At 41.0% G+C, this 20171-nt stretch overlaps 2 protein-coding genes across 2 annotated transcripts in view; one reads left to right on the top strand and one right to left on the bottom strand.

Annotated features, from left to right (window-relative positions):
- Positions 1-12704, bottom strand: part of TBC1D22B (TBC1 domain family member 22B) — a 75869-nt gene extending 63165 nt beyond the window's left edge. Inside the window, exon 1 of the mRNA XM_025990845.2 lies at positions 12492-12704. Coding sequence (XP_025846630.1) covers positions 12492-12547 — 56 coding nt within the window. The 5' untranslated portion in view covers positions 12548-12704. The remainder of the gene's footprint in view (positions 1-12491) is intronic.
- Positions 12705-12765: 61 nt separating this feature from the next.
- The window catches only part of TMEM217B (transmembrane protein 217B), a 46277-nt gene continuing 38871 nt past the window's right edge, over positions 12766-20171 (top strand). The window contains exon 1 of the mRNA XM_025991161.2: positions 12766-12899. The gene's annotated coding sequence lies outside the window, so the exon portion shown is untranslated. The remainder of the gene's footprint in view (positions 12900-20171) is intronic.

The following is a 20171-nucleotide window of genomic DNA, read 5'->3' as shown; positions in this document are numbered from 1 at the left end:
AATATAACTACTAATTTCATCATTGATCGTGGTAGGCAGTCAATAGATGTCTCAAGACATATGCAATAAAGTTATACTTACAAATGCAATCACTAGAATAAAAACACAGACTTCCCCAATTATCAGAATATACACATGCACACACACACACCCCTCCCAAAGTACAGTCCTTATGGTGAAAGAGGGGACTGGTTAACTAGGGTATATTAGTTAAAAAGAATGAGGCCATTCTATACCCACTGACATGAAACAAACTCTAAGACATGAACTAAAAAAAGATGCAGAACTGTATGCATAACATGCTACCATTTTGTGAAAAATCTTGAACATAAAACATATCTGCCTATTTATATATGCTTAGAGTATCTCTGAGAGAATACCCAAGACACCAGTAGGAGTTTGGAAGAGGAACTGGAGGAGTGGAGGGCCTGGCAGCAGAGGCTGAGTTTTTACTACAAACATTTTTGTGCCTTCCTGAATTACTATCATGTGCATGTACTACCTTTTTAAGAAATAAATTGAGCAATCTTAAGAGGGTTGGGAGATTTAAATGAGACGACGTGTAAAAAGCCCTTTAGCACAATTCCTGGCAGGTAGTAATACCAGCAGGTAATGAGGCAGATTTGCAAACATCAGAATGCTACCTGGCACACACTCGGTGTCCAAGAAATGTTGGCTTTCTTCCTCCCTCCCATTTGATAATTTATTCCTTACCCAACACTTAGAAAGTAGAACAAGTTTACTACTAAGTACTCTGTTTGATATAACAGATGTGATCCTAAAGTTGCTTTTAAACAAAAAATGCAGCCATTTCAATCACTTTTGCATTGATTTCCAGATTCCAGAGAGAATGTTCTTATGTACAATCTTTATGGATATAGCCCTGACCTTTTTAGCAATTAAGAATCTCTAATTCCCGGGATCCCTGGGTGGCGCAGCAGTTTAGCACCTGCCTTTGGCCCAGGGCGCGATCCTGGAGACCCGGGATCAAATCCCATGTCGGGCTCCCGGTGCATGGAGCCTGCTTCTCCCTCTGCCTGTGTCTCTGCCTCTCTCTCTCCTTGTGACTTTCATAAATAAATAAATAGATAAATAAATAATACCTTAAAAAAAAAGAATCTCTAACTCTCCAGACTTTTCTAAAAAGTTATTCAGTAATTTGTAAACAAACTATTACATATACTACTACAGAGATATATATAATACAACTCTAACATGTTTATAGAGTTTTGTAGGTAGAGGAAAAGAAGAAAGAAAATAAAATGGATCAAAAGAAGATAGAAAACAAAATGGGTCAAAGAATAATGTGAAAGTCCGGCTTATAGAATGAAGGCTGAAACAAAAATGAAAACACAAACAAAAAAACCCCAAAAGGCATAGATCAATGGGACAGAATAGAAAATCCAGAAATAAATTCACAACAACTATATAGTCAGTTAATTTCTGACAAAGCAGGAATGAATATCCAATGGGAAAACAGTCTCTTCAACAAATGGTGTTTGGAAAACCAGATGACAATGTGCAAAAGAAAGAAACTAGACCACTTTCTTATACCATACACAAAAATAAATTCCAAATGGATTAAATCCTAAATGTGAGACCTGAAACCATAAAAATCCTAGAACAGAACACAGAACTCTTTGACATGAGCCATAGCAACTTCTTTCTAGATAGGTCTCCTGAGGCAAGGGAAACAAAAGCAAAAATACACTATTGGAACTATACTAAAAGGCCACCTACAGGATGGAAGAAGATATTTGCAAATGACATATCTGATAAAGGGTCAGTATCCAAAATATATAAAGAACTTATAAAACTTAATGTCCCAAAATCAACTAATCCAACTTAAAAATGGTCAGAAGACACACAGAGACATTTCTCCAAAGAAGACTACAGATGGCCAACAGACACATGAAAAGATATTCAATATCACTTATCATCAGGGAAATGTAAATTAAAACTACAATGAAATATCATGCCTGTCAGAATGGCTAAAATCAACAACACAAGGGGCACCTGGGTGGCTCAGTCAGTTGAGCATCCCACTCTTGGCTTCAGCTTAGGTCGTGATCTCAGGGTCCCAGGATCAAGCCCCACAATTGGGCTCCATGCTCAGTGCTGAGTCTGCTTGAGATTCTGTCTCCCTCTCCCCTTCTGCTCCCCCCAAATTAATAAATAAATCTTTACAAAAATAAAAATAATAAAATAAAATGAAATCAACAACATAAGAAACAGGTGTTGACAAGGATATAGAGAAAAAGAAACACTGGTACAACCACTGGAAAAGTTTGTAGGTTCTTCAAAAAGTTAAAAATAGAGACACGTGTCTGGCTCAGTTGGAAGAGCATGTGACTCTTGATCTTGGGGTCATGAGTTGAAGCCCCATGTTATACAGATTACTAAAAACAACAAATAAAAAAATTTAATTAAAAATAGAACCAGCAATCGCACTACTAGGTCTTCACCCAAAGAATACGAAAACACTAATTCAAAGGGATACATGCACCCCTATGTTTGTAGCAGCATTATTTACAATAGCCAAGATATGGAAGCAGCCCAAGTGACCACTGGTTGATGAATGGATAAAAATGTGGGCAGCCTGGGTGGCTCAGTGGTTTAGCGCCACCTTCAGCCCAGGGCCTGATCCTGGAGACCCGGGATTGAGTCCCACGCCGGGCTCCCTGCATGGAGCCTGCTTCTCCCTCTGCCTGTGTCTGTGCCTCTCTCTCTCTCTCTGTCTCTGTCTCTCATGAATAAATAAAAGATTAAAAAAAAAAGATGTGATATATAGACAATGAAATATTATTTAGCCATAAAAAGAATGAAACCTTGCCATTTGCAACCATACAGCTGGAGCTAGAGAGTATAATGCTATAAGCAAAATAAGTCAGCTCAAGAGAGACAAATACCATATGATTTCACTCATATGCAGAATTTAAGAAACAAAATGAATGAGCAAAGGGGGAAAAAGAGAAAGACACAAACCAAAAAAGATATTTAATTATAGAGAACTGATGGTTATCAGAGGGGTGGAAGGGGATGAGTTAAACGGATGATGGGGATTAAGGAGTGCATTGATGTGATGAGCACTGGGTGATGTGTAAAATTGCTGAATCACTATACTGTACACCTGAAACTAATACAACACTATGTTAGTTAACTGGAATTAAAATTAAAACTTTTTAAAAAGGGCCATTGATTTGTGGGGTTTTGTTTTTATTTATTTTTTATTGGAGTTGAATTTGCCAACATATAGCATAACACTCAGTGCTCATCCCATCAAGTGCCCCCCTCAGTGCCCGTCACCTAGTCACCCCAACCCCCTGCCCACCTCCCCTTCCACCACCCCTTGTTCATTTCCCAGAGTTAGATGTCTCTCATGTAGAGCCATTGATTTATATTTTAACCTTTGCAAATACTCTAAGATGAGTACACTTGAGTTCTCCAAGTCCACAGGCCTCTTTACAGCAAAATATAAAGATCGATGATAAACTCTGCAGGAAGATTTCAATGGGCTGGTTAGGTTGGGTGAATGGGTAGAAAAATGAAAGGGTCCTTAGACTTTCTCTTTTAAAAGAATTTACCAGCTACCAGTAATCCATGAGAAAAAAAAGCAATCCTAATTGCGGAGACCTAAGAGCCAAAGGCCATTAATTACTATCCAGGAAGGAGACCTTAAAATCACAGTAGACTGTTTTTTAAATAGGTCAACCCCAACGTGCTAGCACAGCCAGAAAGGCCAAGATAAGCAAGAGATTTTCTCAGCAAAGGTATCAGAACCCAAGTTGAATTTGTTAACACACTTTTGAACTGAACCATGATGTATCTGTACCTGGAACACTTTAATTAATCAGTTTGTTGAATCTCAAAGGGAGAGGCAAGACATTAGAAGAGAAACCAAGATGATCACAGAGACAAGATGAAGACAGACTGGAAGCCTGGTGATTAAGGTGCTCAATTTCCTGGCATTGATAATTCACTTGTCAGCCTGAACCATCCTCCCAAATTCCCAAATCACACTCAATTCTGGAGCAGGCTGGTCTCCATTCTGCATTCCAACACATCTTAGCTACTATATTAGGCTCCTCTCCCATTTAAATATCATATCCAATCTGAAACATCCCCTTCAAGCTCTGTACTGCACCCAACCCCACCGTGAGATCTTCCCGGACGCTAGCCCCCAGCACCCACTAACTGTTGCCTTCTCAGATTCCCTAAAATACATAAATTAAGACTTAGAGTGCTTATTACTTATTTACTTATTAAAAGCAATAAGTCATTTTTTAAAAGATTTTATTTATTTATTTATGAGAGACAGAGACAGAGAGAGAGAGAGAGAGAGAGAAGCAGAGACACAGACAGAGGGAGAAGGAGACTCCATGCAGGGAGCTCGATATGGGTGGGACTCGATCCGGGGGTCTCCAGGATCCCGCCCTGGGCTGAAGGCAGTGCTAAACCGCTGAGCCACCCGGGCTGCCCGCAGTAAATCATTTTTAAAAATAAACTTGATTTGGATCATAATATAAGGTACACCTGGGTTGGTGCACAACTCATATGTACATAAGAAATAAGACATTATGGAGTTCAAACCTCACACACCCCTACTGCCCTCAGAAGATATTTTATTGAATCTAGCATTTTTCCCTTTTGTTTTTATGTTATTTTTCCACATTTGTATCCCTAAACAATATATGATACTGTTTTCCATGTTCTTAAAACTTTATATAAGTGGCACCACACTATATATTTGACTTATTTTGACTAGTAATCACAAATGTTACTTTTTTTTTTTTTAAGTAGGCTCCACACCTAGCACGGAGCCTAATGTGGGGCTTGAATTCACGACCCTGAGATCAAGAGTCAGATGCTTACCCAACTGAGCCACCCAGGTGCCCCCTATATGCTCCTTTAAATATTACTTAACTTCATGGCTGGCTAACTGGTCTCTCCAGCACAAAATTTTAAAAAACATATGTTCCAGGGGTTACTGGGTGGCTCAGTTGGTTAAGTGTCCAACTCTTGATTTTGGCTCAGGTTATGTCAGGGTTGTAAGATGGGGCCCTACGTTGGGGCATATAGATTAAAGACTGTCTTAAGATTGTCTCTCCCTCTCCCTCTGCCCCTCCCTGCTCCTCTCTAGCTAAAACATTTGCTCCACGCAAGTATAGAATACAGTTTACTCACATTTTCAAACAAAAAGAAAAATGCAGAGAAAAATTATCAAACATCCAGGAACCCATCACTCTGCTTTAACAAATGTTAATACGTGTCACATTTAAGAAAATAAAGCATGAAGGAGACTTCTGATATCCCAATTGCAGTCCCCAGTCCTCTTCCTCTTTCTTCCCAAGAGATAACCATTATCCTGAAGTGGGTATGAAATTCCTCCCAACTGTTTTTATACTTTTACACACATTCACATAAACAACATACAATATTGTTTTTGTTTTAAAACTATACACAAAAGATTGCACATTACTTATCTTTCCACATCTTGCTTTTCTCACTCAACAGTGTATTTTCACCCAGCTGCACTTTTTAGTTTTTGTTTTGTTTTTTTTTTTCTGATTACACAGTAACATATGTGCAGGGGAGAAACCAGAGAGTCAATGATACCCAGCATTGTCACCAGGGGAAGCCAGGGTGCCAAGCAGATTTTCAGCTTCTAGAGAACAGTGGTGATGCCACCTCTTTTTTCTGCAGTCCCCTCACCACCTGGCAGAGTGCACCACACCCCACCAGGCACTTCTTAACAATGCTTAGTGAGTGAAGATGGGAATTCTGCAAACCCCAGGCCTCTGCTTGAGCAGGCTCCTGGCTTGCTAGACCTCAACACTAGAGGCAAAGCCCGCATCTTGGAGAAATCACACCTCATGTGCAGAGAAATGAATGCCACAGCACATGCCACAACAGAGACAAGCGACAAAAATCCTGGTCAACCTCTGACATTCTCCCTAATAAAACCAAAACTACAGGGTGTGTTGGCATAGCTGGTTTGTACAGTTGCAACAGCGCAAAACACTCAGTAGGAAAAATCAACAAGTGTTTAGAACTGACAAAGGAGTGAAAGCAAATATGGGATCAAACCTTTCATTTGGCTTTCATTTGAAAGCCAAACATGTTGGCAATTGATTTAGGCTCATACACTCACTTGATGGAAGTCTTACAGAGCTGGGGTTCTACACTGCTTCGGTGATAACTTAGTAACTGCTAGTAACTTACTTTACCATTAAAATATTTCCAAGCTAAGAAGAGGTTGTAATATAATGTACCTGCCCAGACAGGCTGGGAGCATAACACTGAATCCATGATCAGATTCATAAATGTTATGGAAAATAACCAAATAACAGAGGTTTTAGTTGAAAATCTACAGGCTCCTAATTTAAGTGATTCGACACTTTTCTCAACTTCATTTAATGCTAAAGAGAGCTCCTTAACTTTAACAATAAACCCTCTTGGGATACCCAGCTGGCTCAGAGGAGCATGTGACTCTTGATCTTGGGGTCCTGAGTTCAAGCCCCATGTTGGGTATAGAGATTAAATAAATAAAACTTTAAAAAATAATAATAAACACTTCTGCTTAAAAAGGAGAAGCCCTTCCCAGGTCTGGAAATCAGAATGTGGGAAATGAGCCAGGCTTTGGCTCACATGTGTCTCTCCTATTCCAGGTCTTATCTACATCTTTTCACTGGAAACTCCCACACCCCGGGACTGGATGAGGTGCTTTGTCAGGTTTCCTAATCTTAGCAGAGATTGGCAAAAGGCAGAAGAAACAGTAGAAAGAGCACTGGACTCAGAGTCAAGATATCCGAAGTTCTGCAATGTGATTTGAGGCAAGTCACTTCCCCTCTTTGGCCTGTTTCCTTACTTACAGTGGCTTTAGGGTCAAATTCTAACATTCTACAACTTCACAACACTCAGACCTTCGTGGGGCCAGCAATTCACTACTTCCAAAAGCACGAGGTAGAAAAGCCCACCTCATTGGCCCCCATACCATCTACTCCTATCTATCAGGCATAACTGGTGTGAATGGCACAGCAAAGAGAAACATCCACTAATACAAGTTGGAGCTGGTAACTTTAAATTTAGCACTCAGCTTCAGCCTTAGAGGTCACTGAATTCAAAACTCTCATTGCATAGATAAGGAAATTGAGCATGGAGTATTTAAGTACTTTGTCCTAAAACTTAGCTTTTTCTCAGAGTATGTGACATCACAATCTTACTGGACCACCTAAGTCAGAAACCTGGGAATAGCACCTCCTTCTCCCTCACTCCCCAAATCCAAAGGTTTACCAAGTCCTATTGACAGTCTCAAACTTGACCTCTAATTGCCATTGCCCTAGTCCAAGCCATTATCACTTCTCCTTCTATTGATTGCAGTGGCCACCTAACTACAGTACTCTGATCCCCAGTAGAGGTCAGGGGTGGGTGGTGGCTGGAATGTTTGGAAACGTGTACTTGGGAAAGGTGTTTGTCCCAATAACTGGTGGGTCTTCCTGGCATTTAGTGGGCAAGGACCAAGAATGTTAAATATCCTACCATCCAGTACAGTCCAGATTTAACCCACCCAAAACACCAACTGTCTCCCCCACCCCTAACTGTTGAAAACGCTGGTCCAAACCATTTGCCTCAGGGCAGCTGGAGTATTTTTATAAATGCGAATCTGATCGTGCCACAGCCCCCACCAACCTTCTAATGGCATCCCATTGCTCTTGGAGTAATTATCACAATCCTTAACTCAGGCTCTCTTTCCAACATGGAGGCCCTGGAAGACTTAGAGTTTGGATTTCATTCTAATTACGAAAGAGAAAAGAGTCTGCAGAGGGGCAGGAAGAGAAGCAGGAACACCAATTAGAAGGCAATAGCAGTAGTCCAGGCAAGAGAGGACTCAGTCTGATCCATGGCAGTAGAAGTGGAAGTGGTGAGAACGGTTTGGATTCAGGGTAGATTATGACCACCCAACAGGACTTGCCTTTGAACTGGTGTGGCAGGAAGGGAAAGAAAAGAATCAAACATTAGGATTTTTGGTCTCAGGAACTTGGTGAATGGTGGGACCGTTAAGTAGATGGAACAAATGGAGGGCAGATGTGGAAATTAAGAGTTCTGTGTGGATGTGTTAAGTGTGAGATGCCTACCAGACAGCCAAGAGGAAATGCATTCATTGTTCAAGATCCACATGGCAAGTGTTCCCAACACAAGGACTCAGGTTTCTTTCAAATTAATTCATGGCTCTTATCCCAGTGGTTCTCAAAGTGCAGCTCCCAGATTAGCAATAGCACTATCACTTGGAGACTTCTCAGAAGCTCAACTTCTCAGGTCCCACCTCAGACCTACTGAATCAGAACCTCTGGATATGGAGCTGTCAATCCATGTGTCAACAAGCCCTCCAGGTGACTCAATAAAGTTTGAGGACCACTGCTCACAATCATACTCCTGGCCAATAATGAACACCTTATAGCCACAGCTGCCCTGCATTAGGCTTCTCTGTGTCTCTGTAAACCCTCTGCCTCATTAACAATAGGTGGTGCTCTGCTGTTTTTATTTATTTATTTTTTTTTTTATTTTTTGCTGTGCTGTTTTTTTTAACCCAAGACTCAACATGGGCTCCAGACACACCACTGATCAAAGTCTTCGAATTCCAGTTTCAGAAACCAAAGTGAGGGAGAGAAACAAATAAAAAAAGGAACTACTATAGTCCACAACTATTGTTTTCATAATAGCTAATATTATTGAGCACCTCCTATGGCAGTATCTCATTAATCCTCCTAACAGCCTTATGGGGTAGATACTCTGTTCCCATTTTACAGATAAGGAGATTGAGGCACAGAGAGGTTACATAACTTGCCCATAGTCACACAGCTAGAAGGTATCAGAGCTGGGGTTTGAACCCAGGCAGTCAGGCTCCAGAGTCTGCATTCTTTTATTTTTTTTTTTTAAGGCAAAATTAACATGTAACATTGTGTAAGTTTAAAGTGTATAATGCATTTACCATCTTAACATTAGCTAACACTTCTATCAAGTCACATAATTATTCTTTCTTTTTTGTGGTAAGATTAAGATCCAGTCTCTTAGCAACTTTGAAAGTTATAATACAGTGCTGTTGACTATAATCACTATGCCGTGCATGATATCCCCAGAACTTATTTATCTACCAGTTGAGTTTCCAGAGCCTGCATTCTTAACCACATGGTATATAGTGTCCCCTATCTTTCTAGGCATCTATACAAGAACCATTTGATGTAATAAGCACATGAGGTTCCTATAAATAACAGAGAACTTTAAAAGATGTTTAATTCCATCAACTTACCGTACAACCTAGCAATTCCACTCCTACATACACTCAAAAGAACTGAAAACACACATCCAACAAAAACCTGCACATGAATTTCATAACATTGTTTATAATAGCCAAAAAGTGGAAACTATCCAAATGTCAACAACTGATGAATGGATAAACAAAATCAGATATACTCATACATGTAATATTTAGACATAAAAAGGAATAAAATATTGAAACATGCTACAACAAAGGATAAGCCTTGAAAACATTATGCTTAATAAAAGAAGCCAATCATAAAAGCTCTTTTCATGTTACTCCATTTATATGAAATGTCCAGAATAGGTAAATCCATACATATAGAAAGATTAGCGGTTGCCAGGGGCTGAGGTGAGGGGATGGATACAAGGTTTTTTTCTGGGGTGATGAAAATGTATTGAAATTAGTAGTGATGGTTGCACAAAACCATCTATACTTTAAATAAATATACAAAATACCCCTGAATTGTACACTTTAAAAGGGTGTGTTTCTATAGTATGTGAATCATAACTCAATAAAGCTGTTATTTTTTAAAAAGATGTTTAATTCATTTTAAACTTAGGCTAATTTATTAAATAAAGTTCCTATTTTTTGTCATTAAGGTTGCTAGATCATGATCAAAGAAACTGAAAGTAACTGCCATCACTTTGAATTTTTACCTTTCAAACTGCAGACAAAACTAGTTTCACTTCTAGGTTTCCATGGACCTAGAAACAGTCATCTATGTCATTTCCCCACCCAGGAGAAAGTTTTTCTTCACGAACATTGACAGAGTGTAAATGCAAAAGTTCTATTCTTGAGCAAATGCCCTAATCTTTTCCTTAAATCAAAGCACTTTCTATCTAAAAAAAAAAAACTTTAATTTTCTCCCGTAACCAGAAGCTGCTAGGGCTCTCCACTAAAGGACACAGCTGAACAATAGTTCTCTTCAACCAGCAAGGTACTAAAAACTGTTATGAATTGTGGCAACATTTTAATGCCTTAAGATAAATGATGAACATAAATACCTAGTACTGGAATAAGGATTTGAGAAACATTCTCATAAATATTTACTTGCTCTACTAATAACAGCAATCCTCATAACTAGTATTTACCAAGTAACTATAACGTGCTAAATAAACAGTATCCTGGGTTCTTTATAAATAGGATGTTTAATTTAGTCCCCACAGTAACCCTAAGGGAAGTAGTTCTATTCCCATTTTATAGATAAGGAAACTGAGGCTCAGAGATTGAGTAATCGTTTGTCACTGATCACACAGGCAAGAGAGTCCAAATAATAACACAAGTCTTTCTGAGCTCAAATGTTCTCTCCTTTATTCCTCAATATTCCTCTTCAAAATGAAAAAGGAAGCCAGAAACTTGAAGAAACTAAAAAGACTCCTGATTACAAAAGTAATGCTCTGAAAAAAAGCTGACTCTTTACCTATAGTCCAAAACAGGAAATATAGAAAACAAATAATTGTTAATAATAACCAGCACTCAATCAGGCACGAAAGACCATGCATGCCATGTCCCACATTTCAAACATTGCTTCCTGATTTAACAGTTTTCCCACTGATTCTGATTACAACCTTAGGATGTCAAAATTTAATGATCTCACCATGGAAAACCCCAGAGAACAGCAGTTGTGAGACTGGAGAGAGCTCACTAGATCAGGAAGGAAAAGGAATCAGTTGGCAGGAAGTGGTGCCTATCTAAAAACATAGAAGTCTTCAGCAGTAATATTAACACTATCATTCCACAGCCCTTTAATCTGAAGCTATTTCTGCATTCCCTTGCATTACTTTAACACTGTTACTAAAAGCTGATTCCTATATGTCTAATAGAATCCTAAGTAAAATAAGACTGCTATATAGTCACCACTGACCCTAATTTCTCTCTATTCAAAACAAAACAACACACACACACACACACACACAAATTCAAAGGATTATCCCTGAATGAAAAGACCTGAATCAATTAAGAAAGGTAGCGTGGGGATCCCTGGGTGGCAAAGCGGTTTGGCGCCTGCCTTTGGCCCAGGGCGCGATCCTGGAGACCCGGGATCGAGTCCCACGTCGGGCTCCCGGTGCATGCAGCCTGCTTCTCCCCCTGCCTGTGTCTCTGCCTCTCTCTCTCTCTCTCTCTCTCACTGTGTGCCTATCATAAATAAATAAAATTAAAAAAAAAAAAAGAAAAGAAAAGAAAGGTAGCGTGGGGGGGGGGGGGTACAACCAAACATGAATTTCATCACCAAGTAGACTATGGCTGGCAGAAATCTTCACGACTGAAATACACATCCCTTATACTTACTTCTTAGGGCTCTGGCCAAAACAAACTGAAACTATAAACCAGATTAATGGATGTACAAATGCTAAACTCTCAACATACATCAAAAGGGAGGGGGGGAGCAAGTAGCTTTGAAGGTCTGCTTTCCAACTAAACAACTGAAGAAAGGAAGAATTTTGTGCATTTGCACAAGAAGAGCTTTACAATGCAGACGGGTGGGGGGCGGGGGAGGGGAGAGGTCACATGGGGTTGAACAAATCTATAGAAAACGCTAAAGAAATAAGCTAGATTCTTGAGTCACTCTGTAATAATTCCTAATGGGAAGAGGCCAACTCAAAACAAAGTAAGGTCGAGCTTGTGAATTTTCCTCACTTTTGCGGTCCGCCCCCTCCCCCCCGCCCCCAACAGGATCCCAAGCTCCCACCAGAACCTTTTGGGAATCCAAAAGAAAGATTCGTACGTACTGATGTGGGCCAGGCAGCAAGGGAAGGGCCACCCCTAAGCAAACAACCACCTGTGCGTGCTGGAGACCCCCAAGGAGGAGTTCTATTTAAAGTAAGAGGCAGCTCTGGGGATGACCCTCAAACCCAAGACCGGCAGTGGCCATCCACCCAACTCCACGGCCCCCGCCCAGACTCCGGCCACCTCCCGGCTAAGGGCAGGCTCTCCAGCGCCCTCCGCCCCCAGACCTCGGTCGGCTCCCACACCCAAGCCATTCCCAAAGCTCGCTGCCCGCTCCTTTGCCCGACAGCTGACCTGCCGCCACCACGCAGTCCCAGCTCCCCCAGTCCAGGCTCCCCAGACCAGCCCTCCGGGGTCGCTGACGCCCCAGGGCCGTGGGCTTTAGGGCTCAGGATCTCGAAGGGTTTGATCCAATCTCCTCTTCCTTTCGGCGTCCTGGGCTTACCTCCCCGGCAGCTTGGCGCTCCTCTTCCAAAACTGCTTGCTGTTCTCGGCGGCCATTGCTCTGGCCGGGGAAGGCCTTGTAGGCGGGCCAGGGGGGTATCCGGCGAGATACCCCCAGGACCCCGCAATCGGAGGGCCAACCCAGGCCGCTTCCCCGCCGCCGGTCACCCGCTCCCTGCTCCTGGGGGCGCCATCTTGGATGTGGGCACCCCCCCACCCAGCGCCGCTGCCATTGGCGGGCTGCGCAGGCCGTGGTCAGATAGACCAATAGGAAGCCGGAATCCTGCAAGCCACTGAAGCCTAACGGTGACGTCATGGACTGGGCACACAGGTGGACCGGGAAGGCGGAGCTTGGACAAGCAGGGAGGCGGGGCTGAAAGTTCCCTAACCCTAGGAGTGGAAGAAGCAGGTAAAGAAAGGGACCTATGGGAAGGAAGAAAGGGACTGTTTTCTTTGCGGGGGGCGTGAGGGGGGCGTGAGGGGAGGGATGAGGTTTCTGAGGCTAATATATTTTGGAAAGAGAGAGCATATGTATTTATGCATATAAATCTTTGACCTAAAAATAAGGACCCATGTGTTGGTTGCAGTGTCCAAATCAATGACACTCTGGTTATTATCCTCCCCACATTTCCCCGTTCTGTTTAGAATGCAATTTTTTTTTTTTAACCTATGAAGAACGATCAGTACAGATCCAATAGCCCAGGGTTGCTAACTGTTCAACACGTGAGTAACGGCTGGTTCATAAGGGTCTCCCGCTCCTCTGGTAATTGATCACATTAAAGGTTTGTGTGTTGTGGGTAAAATTCAAATGATTTAATCCCTGTTTCACCATTAACTGCCACTCTCTGACTGTGAGAACCCAAATACTGACAGTGTTAAGGCATGTTCTTATTTTATCCATCCAATTCAGACTATCAAGGAACATTTCCTGCGAGGACATAGAGTATCGCCAAGGCGTGAATCACAAAGATTGTGGCTATAGGCCCCCCACTCCCCCCAAAAAATCTTTAGTGTCCCTTAGTCTATTATAAATCTATCACCCTTGAATTTATTTTCATTCTTGCTTTGACTCAGAATGAGGTTTGATGCAGCATTTTGAACTCTGTTTTGTTGGTGTTTTTTGCTCTGAACACAGTGATTGTGGCGGGATGGGAGACGGGGAGGGGGCAGGGAGCACACCCTAGTCCAGAGTAGTTTAGATCCCAACAAAGAACTACTGCTTGTCCTTCATCCCCACTTCCAATTACTGCTACAACACCTCCTCCCACATATTAGAGAACACCTAAGGACTCCCTGTCTAAAAAAGAACATAAGCCCTCCAATGGCCTTTTTCTATATTGGCATTACCCCCATTTCAAGCTTCTTTTGCACCCTGATTTTACATTGATATTGTATGAAAGGGGCTGTTTTTATTTTCTATTAATTTTTTTTTAGCTTCCAGGGTGCCTGGGTGGCCCAGTGGGTTAAGCTTCTGATTTGGGCTCAGGTTGTGATTCTGGAGTCTGGGTTGAACCTTCTTTGGGGCTCCCTGCTCAGTGGGGAGCCCACTTCTCCCCTCCCACCTCCCCCCATGCTCTTTCTCACACTCATTCTCTCTCAAATAAATAAATAAAATCTTTTTAAAAAATTTGTTTCAAGCTTCCATAGCCTTTCATCATCTCAGTCACTTTTATGGGCGTTTAATCCATCTAACAAAAGCCCCTCTAGCCTTTTAATTGTTTTCTCTGCCTTTCTTTGGCTCTTCTTTTCCTTAGAATGCAGTGACCAGCACTGTACACTGAGCTCCATCCAGAAGGAGTTTCCTGAGGTTTTTGTTGAAGCTCATGTTTAATCTTCAATTTGGATAGCTAGAACTTTTGCTGGAATTTTGGGCTTTGCAAGAGTTGACATCTTGAAGAAATAATATATAGCAACTTCTAGATCCCTTTCTTTGGTGGCAACTGGCAGGCAGTTCAGAGTTCATTATTCAAAGAATCATCTGAATTGTCTCCCTCTATGTGAGCTGTCTTATACTAGTCCATGTGGCAAGTCACCCGCCATTTTACAGCCTACTCACATAGCTTTAGAAATGTTCCAGAAGATGCTCCCTATTGATTTGACATTTCACTGCGTGGAAAGCAGAGTATAATTTGTGTACCTAGAAATGTCTCAAAGTATTCTTTTTTCTTAATCATTTAAGAAACGTTAAATAACGCTGATTCCCAGGGGTTGCTGTTAACATTGCTCGGTCTGGAGAAGCCCTATTATTCCTACTCTTTGTTTTCTGCATCTAAACCAGGTTCTCATCCAACGTGAAAAGAAATTCACCCTAATCATCTCATGATAGCTCTTTAAATAGTTTTTAATTAAGGAAGTTGAGATTGTTGGGTCTTCTCTCACCACCAGCATTATCATCACTAGAATCTAAACCAACCACATCTTTACAGCAGCCTCCCTGCTTGCTTACACTCTTGCCCCCTTAGAGTCTATTTCCTACACAGCATTCATAGAAAGCCTTTTAAAATGTCAATCGGATTGTGTCATTCCTCTGCTCAATACCATGTTTCCATCACACTTAGTATAAAATGCAAGCTCCTCAAAGACTCTACATGATTTGATTCCACTCTCTTTCTTGCTTAATCTTCCCAACCACATTTATTGGCCTTTTCCCTGCTTCTCAAATACCACGCATATTCCCACCTCAAGATCTTTGTATTAGCCACTTCCTCCACTTGAAATTCTCTCCCCCCAAATATCTAGATGACTCGATCCCTCATCTCACTCAGATCTATTCCAAAATGTATTCACATGGGGGGTGTTGTCCCTGACCACTCACCTTTTTTTTTTTTATTTTAAAAGACTTTATTTATTTATTTATTTATTTATTTATTTATTTATTTGAAAGAGAGAGTGTAAGCACAGAAAGGGGCAGAGGGAAAGGATCTTTAAGCAGACTCCCCACTGAGCATGGAGCCTGATGCAAGGGCTCAATCTCATGACCCATGAGGTCATGACCTGAACTGAAATCAAGAGTAAGACACTCAACTGACTAATCCACCCAGGCGCTGCCCCCACCACTCATCTTAATTTTTTTTTTGAAAACTTATTTTTATTTATTTATGATAGACATAGAGAGAGAGAGAGGCAGAGACACAGGCAGAGGAGAGGGAGAAGCAGGCTCCATGCCAGGAGCTCGACACGGGACTTGATCCCGGGACTCCAGGATCGCGCCCTGGGCCAAAGGCAGGCGCGAAACCGCTGAGCCACCCAGGGATCCCCCCCACCACTCATCTTAAACAGCAGTCTCCATTTTATTTTTCTTTAAAACATTATCACTACGTGACATATTATGTACTTGTTTTTTGTCTGCCTCCATCCCCTAGAATGTAAGCTCCACTGAGGCAGAGATTTTTTGTTTTGTTTTGTTCCCTGCTTTTCTCAACTTGAATACTTCTTGGCATATAGTGAGTGCATAATATTTACTAAGTAAGAGAATGAAAAGTATAAATTATTCTTGTCTTTTGGTTTTATGTTGTTCATCAACATTTTTTTTGCTGGAAAATATGACAGAAGTTATGTTTTCTAACCCCTAGTAGGATGTGTCCACTTTACCAAAAATTCTATAAGCTTGCCAATGCTCTTGGTTGAAGAGCAATCTTCCTATCTTGGGAAAGATAGTCCTCTTCAAACTCTTTCACAGCTTCAGAGAAATGAAGCTGTACCTAGAATGATGAGGGAGAGAGGCCACCCACCTAGTCAGGAGATGAATTGAATCAACTGTGTCCATCAAAGGGGTGATAGCTGTGGGAGCTAAATCACCTTCACAGCAAATTTTGCCCAACTAGAGGTGAAAATCATTTGTTTAAAGTTCCCAAGGAGTCCCTGGAGAACTTTAAAAAAGAAAGATTTTATTTTTTCATTTATTCATGAGACACACACAGAGAGAGAGAGAGACTGAGACATAAGCAGAGGGAGAAGCAGGTTCTCTGCAGGGAGCTCAGTGCAGGACCCCATCCCAGGACCCCGGGATCACAACCTGAGCCAAAAACAGATGCTCAACCACTGAGACACCCAGGTGTCCTTCCCTGGAGCACTTTTAATGGAGGCTCTTAGTGCAGATACTTGCTAGCTCACTAGACCAGTCTTATACTTTAGTGTACATGTGATTACGTTAAAAGCCTAGATTCTGATTCAGTAAGTCTGGGCTAGAGTCTACAATTCTGCATTTTATATAAGCCCCCACGTGACACTGATGTTGCTGATTCGTGGACCTCACTCTGTAGATCTGTTTCTAGCACAATATGGCCTGTGACCCTTGAATTTATTCCAAGGATTTGATTTTTTTATTCATTTTTTAGAAGTAATCTCTACACCCAATGTGGGGCTGGACCTCATGATCCGGAGATCTAGAGTCTCATGCTCTACTGAGTGAGCCAGCTGGGTTTGATTATTTTGAAAGTGTAGATAGAAGAATCTCAATGTTATTTGCCTGCAAGCTTTTAGCTTTTCCCTCCTTAACTTCATCTTCATTCAAAGGAGAGTAAAACAACTCAATTAGGGGCAAAGTAGAGTTAGAGAATGAGCCAAGTGTGGGTTGCATGTGGATTGAAAAAAGGTGGGTGTATCCCAATCCTTAGAGAAAGTTCTGTGGAAGAGATAAGCTCTGAGTAGAGACGTGCAAGGAAAAGAGAGAGGGAGAGAGGGAGAGAGAGAGACGCTTGAAGAACAGTAGAAAGGAGCCCGATTGGGGAAGATAAAAATCATTTGGACTTAGTTACAAAGAGATCACTGGCAGACTTTAACCTCAGCAAAGGAGTGGAGTAGACACTGTGATGAGAAGCAGGGTTAAGACAGGTGAGCAAGAAGCAGCCCTCGAGGGTGCCTGGGTGATTCAGTTGGTTAAGTGTCTGCTTTTGGCTCAGGTCATGATTCTGGGGTCACAGGATTGAGCACTATGTCGGGTTCCCTGCTCATCAGGAAGTCTGCATGTCCCTCTCCCTCTGCCCCTCCCCTCTACCCATTCTCTTTCTCTCTCAAATAAATAAAAATCTTAAAAAAAAAAAAAAAAAAAAAAAAAAGCAGCCCTCACAATGCACCACAGAATGTTGTGTTGGGTTACCAAAGGGATGGTGAGGTCAATCTGGGATCTAAAAGCAACAGAGCTTTCTTGGTACCTAAACAACCTCTAGAAAGAGTGAAATATTATATTAGTTACATTAGAGAAGGCAAAGGGATAAGCAAAAAAGACGAGAGAAAGAGAAAGAAAGAAAGAAAGAAAGAAAGAAAGAAAGAAAGAAAGAAAGAAAGAAAGAAAGATATATATATATATGTCGGATACTTAAGTAGGGGTAAGTAAAGTTTTTCTCTAAAGAGAAAGACTGTAAATATTTTCAGCCTTTCTGGCCGTACAATATCTGTTGCAACTTCTCAACTCTGCCCTGTAGCATGAAAACAGCCACAGACAATATGAAAATAAAATAGTGTAGATGGTGTTCCCACAAAACTTTATTTGTGTCACAAAAATCTGAATGTTATGTAATTTTCACAACATGAAATATTATTCTTTCAGTTTTTTCCCCAACAATTTAAAAATGTAAAAACCCTTCTTAGCTCAGAAGCCATACAAAAAAAGCATGCCAGATTTGGCTCATAAGTCTGCCAAACCCTGTAATAAAAAATAAAGAATAGGAATGTCTGGGTGGCTCAGTCAGTTGAACACTGGACTCGTGATTTCAGCTCAGGTCATGGTCTCAGGGTTGTGGGATTGAGCCCCTGTGGAGCCCTGACTCCAGCTCCATGCAGGGCCCTGCACTCGGCAGGGAATATGTTTGGGTTTCTCCCCCTCTGCCTTTCCCCTCTTCTTTCTCTCTCTCCCTCTCTCTCTCTCTCTAGGATAAATAGATAAATTAAAAAAAAAAGAATAAATAATAAATAACATATAAGGATAAGGTTTAAGAGACCAAAAAAAAAAACTTTACAATAAAATTTAAGTCCCCTTTTTTGTCTTTCCTTCATCCTGTTGCCCTTCCTTTCTCCAGCAGAAACCACAATTCTGAGTTCTGTGTTCAGCTTTCTATGCACGTTGCAAATTTTTACTGTATATATGGGTATCCATATACATGTTTTTCACATTTTGAAACTTTATAAATAGCACTACATTGTGCATAAGCTTTAGCCACTAGCTTTTTCCCCCTCAGTATTCTGTTGATAAAATGGAGCTCCAGTTTATTTATCTGAGCTGCAATATTGTGTTCCACCCTGTGAATATTCCTCAAATGTTGTCTCCAATTCTTTTTTTAAAATTCTGAACAGCACTCAATTAACATTCTTTTACGTATTACCATGTACGAAATTCTCTCTAGTGCAGTATTTTTCAAATTCATCTGTGAACTGGTAGTGAGTTAAAATGAATTTAAAGGTTGGGACCTTTAATGAAGTAGAATGCACAGGAACATTTATACCTTAAACTTACACAACGTTATATGTCAGTTGTATCTCAATTTTGAAAAAGAATAGAGTGGATTAGAAAAGATTAAAGTGTATTGCATGTGATAAGGATAGGTGGTGTTTTGTGAAATTTTTGTTTCAACTTTGTACACACTTATACAAACCTGTGTTTGTGTGCGTATGTGCATGCTTGAATGTAATGTCAAATATATTTCTTAATGACAGGTTCTTGTCAGAAAGTGTGAAACCATTGCTTAAAGTACCTAGGGAATACCTAGGAAAGGCACTGCTAGATCACCGAATATGTATAACTTCCACCTTACTATATATTGCAAAATTCTCTCCAAAATGGTTTTTCCAATTTATATTTGACCTAGAGCAATGTGCAGAGTTTTCCTTGCTCCACATCCTCACCTCTAGCAGGTCTTTCTTATGGGATGTTAAATATAGCATATACAGAAGAGAATGTATAAAATTAATATGTACAGTTCAATGAATAATAACATTTGTACTCATGCATCCACTCCTTACACCATCCAATAGGACATCACCAATACCTTAAAAGCCTCTTGCATTTGGTGGGGGAGGGTGGCAGTCCCCTCCTATAGGCACTCCCCTCACGCCAGGTACAACCACTATACAGAATTTTGTATTGTCCTCAGGCGACCTGGGAGGCTCAGTTGGGGCATCTGACTCTTGATTTTGGTTCCAGTCATAATCTCAGGGTCATGAGATCAACCCTCTACTCAGGCTCTGTGCTCAGTGGGGAGCCTGCATTTCTCCCTCTCCCTCTCCTCTGCCTCTCCCCTTGCTTGCACAGTGTGTATGCTCTCTCTCCAAAATAAACCATTTTAAAAAAGAATTTTGTATTGTCCTCTTGTTTCCTTTATACTTTTCCACTTATGTTTGTAACCTTAAATAATGTATTGTATCTATTCTTCTGTTGCTTGCTGCTATTAGATAGCAGTAGGGTTTTGAGACTTAGCTATAGATCATGTTGAGGAGTATAGCTATAGTTCTCTCATTTTCACTGCTGTATTACATTCCATTTTATAAACAACACAGTTTATCTGTGTTACTACTGATTAGCGTTCGATTGCTTCACGTTTTGTGTTACTGTGAACTCTGGTGCCATGAACTCTTCTCCATGTCTCCTAATAAGTGAACAAGTGGGAGGGTTTCTCTAGGATATCAGTGTAGGAGTGGAATTGCTGGTCTGGAGAGTGTGCATGTGTTCAATTTTGCAAAATAGTAT

This window comes from Vulpes vulpes, chromosome 1, assembly GCF_048418805.1.
Source record: "Vulpes vulpes isolate BD-2025 chromosome 1, VulVul3, whole genome shotgun sequence".
NCBI lineage: Eukaryota > Metazoa > Chordata > Mammalia > Carnivora > Canidae > Vulpes > Vulpes vulpes.
This window is presented reverse-complemented; position numbering and strand designations above follow the sequence as displayed.